Below are 2,936 nucleotides of genomic sequence, written 5' to 3' on the forward strand. Positions count from 1 at the left end.
AGAAATGGTCGGGCCGCAGGCCCGACCATCGCCGCCGGCAGGCCAAGCAGGCCCGGCCCCTGCCGAACGGAGTTGCCGGCGGAGCGAAGCGGAGCTGGCAACTTCGTTTGGCGGAAGGGCGGGCCTGCTTGTTCTTCCCCCAACAGTCCAGTGGCCCAGTGATAATGTTTCACGATCTGCCTGCGAATACCGAACAAAGTGTCCCTATGGAAGTTCAGACTCCTGGAATACTATTTATAAGAGCACTTGTTTCCCTGTTATGTATAGTGGGGGCGGTTGTTTGCTGCAGTGAGCCCCCACCCCTTCGGCTCCAGGGCATGACCCGTACCAAGCGTGTTTTTTCTGCTCCATTCTCCATCTGTCACCTGGTGCTCTCCCCACGGCCGAGCGGGCCGGGGCCGGGCGCGTCGAGAGGACGCGGGCCGGGTGCCGCCAGCACAAGTGATAAGAATGGGAGCGCGGTATGCACGAACGGAAAAAAAAGATGACCTGAATAGCTACACCAACAGTTAAATACCGTGTAGCAAATTACTCAGCTATTGGAGCTAAAAATAAGAGCTATGTTTAGCTATGTAGCTATCTGGCTATTTAGCTAAAAATTAGATAACTAAAAATTTAGATACGTATATCTAAATACAGGCTAAAACAAATTCCTGACCCATTTAGCTGAAAAGTAAGCTGTTTTTATCTGCAAAGCTAAATATTATTTACAGTCTAAATATTCAGCTAGATACCTAATTTTTCTGCGACATAGGCAAACCTTTAGCCTTTAGCTACGCGTACCTAATCAATAGGCATTTTCAAGGCGTGACGTGGAAGATGGGGGATGGGTAGCAGGGATGAGTAGGCGATGGGGTGCCCGAGGACCAGGTCGAGCTGGCTAACATGTGGGGTGGTCCAGGATCACGAGGGGTGTGGCGGGGCGGGACCGGGGCGGGCCGGAGTCACTAGGGGTGGCGCTAGCAGAGGGGTGGGGGTGGCGGTATATAGCACCACCCTCCCCAGCGCGCCGCTCCACTGCGAGACCGTCGGGCAGCGCGAGCGGTCACGGCCCGGAACGGCCCGCGAGCGAGCGAGAGTGACAAGTGAACCGCGATAGTGAGTGACAGTGAGTGATAGTGAGTGACAGTGAGCGATAGTGAGTGACAGTGAGTGGTAGTGAGTGCGAGCGAGTGACGTAGTGAGTGACTGCCACATGAGGGCCCCGCCGAGGGTCGGCACCGCCTGACCGTGGAGGTGCAGTCCGTGCCTCGGCCCGCGGGGTCGGGCCCGCCTTTCCCCAGGACCTCGCCGCCGCCGCCCGCCCCCAGCGCCGCCCCCGGCCAGGAGAACCTGCCCCTCAGGCCACGCCTGGACATCTTCCAGCACCTGCTCCAGGAGAACCGACAGAACAGGGGCAGGATGGGCACAGGTGAGGACAGCGCCCACCCCTGGAAACCCAAAGGTACGACCCCAGGGACGGAAGCTGCACCAATCAGTGAAACATGCGAAGCATATACTGCAACATTTTCCTCGAGGTTTTCCTTGAAGAAATCGTTTAAGGGGTTCAGTTGGTAAAAATATGCTAAATTGGCCTTCTTTTCAACCCTTGTTACTCGAAAACCATGTCCGTCAGACATTAGGACTTTATTCCCTCTAAAAGTTTGTGACACTCTAAAAAAGAAAAATGTTCGTGAAATTTTGCAAGTGGTTGGATGGTTTGGCCTCCAGAAAAGTTGCACAATAGTGCCGAAAACGTGTACAAATTTTGCGCGCACGGTATCTTCCAAATGGCTTGTCCGAGGAAAATAATATTTTACACACATACAGGTTGGTCCAAAGACCCCTCCTTTTATTTTGCTTATACTGTACCGGATGCAGGCGTGCAAACGGGTTGCATACTCGCACGGGGCCTAAGGCGCCCGTGGTGAGCGACAGTAGGCAAGCCCGCCCACACGCATGCATGCGGTACAATATAAGCAAAATAAAGGAAGGGGTCTGTGGACCACCCTGTATCTCTCTTATATAACTACAGGGATTTGTTCAAATTCAAAACCATTTCTGAAATAAAAATTTAGATTCGTACAAAATTTTACTCCAGCCAAAATTTCACTTATAGTTAACTTTTAAATTATTGATTCCATTCTAAATATCCTGTGTCAATCTGTAGGTATATAAGAGAGTAATGTGGGCAAAACATTATTCTCCTCGGAAAAAAACCATATTGAAGATATCGTGCGCGCAAAATTTGTACACGTTTTCGGCACTATTTTGCAACTTTTCCGGAGGCCAAACCATCCAGCCATTTGCGAAATTTTCCCTTTTTTTTCAGAAAGACACAATCTATCCGACGAAATGAAGTCCTCATGCATGACAGACATGGTTTTCGAGTAACAAGGGTTAAAAAAGGCCAATGTAGCATTTTTTACCAACTGACCCTCTTAAAAAATTACAGAGTTGCGAACATGTTCAACAATGAACGTGCACATTAAAAAAAAAAAGAAAACCATTGAAAAAGCTTTTTGACTTTAAATAGACTGTTACAAAATGAAAGGGTACTGTACATTGGAAAGATACATGTTTTGTATTTTATCATAGAGTATTAACAACTCTAAGCTCTAAAAGTGTGACACCGTGACACTGAACGCCTTCTCTTCGTCATTACTTATATATTGTCTAAGTTTTTACTAATTTTATGTGGCGATTCAAACCCGGAAACGACGGGGAAAATATTTCCAGAATTGCAAACTTGGCCTTCATTTCTCTGGCGCAGAGCTCTTCAAATTTAATCGACTTAGGCGCTCGTTTCTTCTTCTTCCCTTACACTTACTTTAATTTTATTATGTTATTTTATTTTTTTCACGCCGTCGACAAAGTAACCCCTTCTCCCCCGAGTCCGGCCGTTTGTCAGTTTCCCACGAGTCGTTACCGAGAGGCAGCTAGGCTCCTTAGCGGGG

General features: G+C 48.6%; 1 protein-coding gene across 2 annotated transcripts in view; it reads left to right on the plus strand.

Moving 5' to 3' along the window:
* Positions 1–1,040: 1,040 nt before the first annotated feature.
* The window catches only part of LOC113210084 (nuclear receptor subfamily 2 group E member 1), a 34,445-nt gene continuing 32,549 nt past the window's right edge, over positions 1,041–2,936 (plus strand). The window contains exon 1 of one of the 2 annotated variants that reach the window (XM_052268722.1): positions 1,041–1,444. In XM_052268722.1, the coding sequence (XP_052124682.1) occupies positions 1,402–1,444 (43 nt within the window). In that variant the 5' untranslated portion in view covers positions 1,041–1,401. The remainder of the gene's footprint in view (positions 1,445–2,936) is intronic. The other variant, XM_052268723.1, reaches the window with a different exon arrangement.

This window comes from Frankliniella occidentalis, unplaced genomic scaffold, assembly GCF_000697945.3.
Source record: "Frankliniella occidentalis isolate FOCC.00 unplaced genomic scaffold, Focc_3.1 Scaffold75, whole genome shotgun sequence".
NCBI classification, from domain to species: Eukaryota; Metazoa; Arthropoda; class Insecta; order Thysanoptera; family Thripidae; genus Frankliniella; species Frankliniella occidentalis.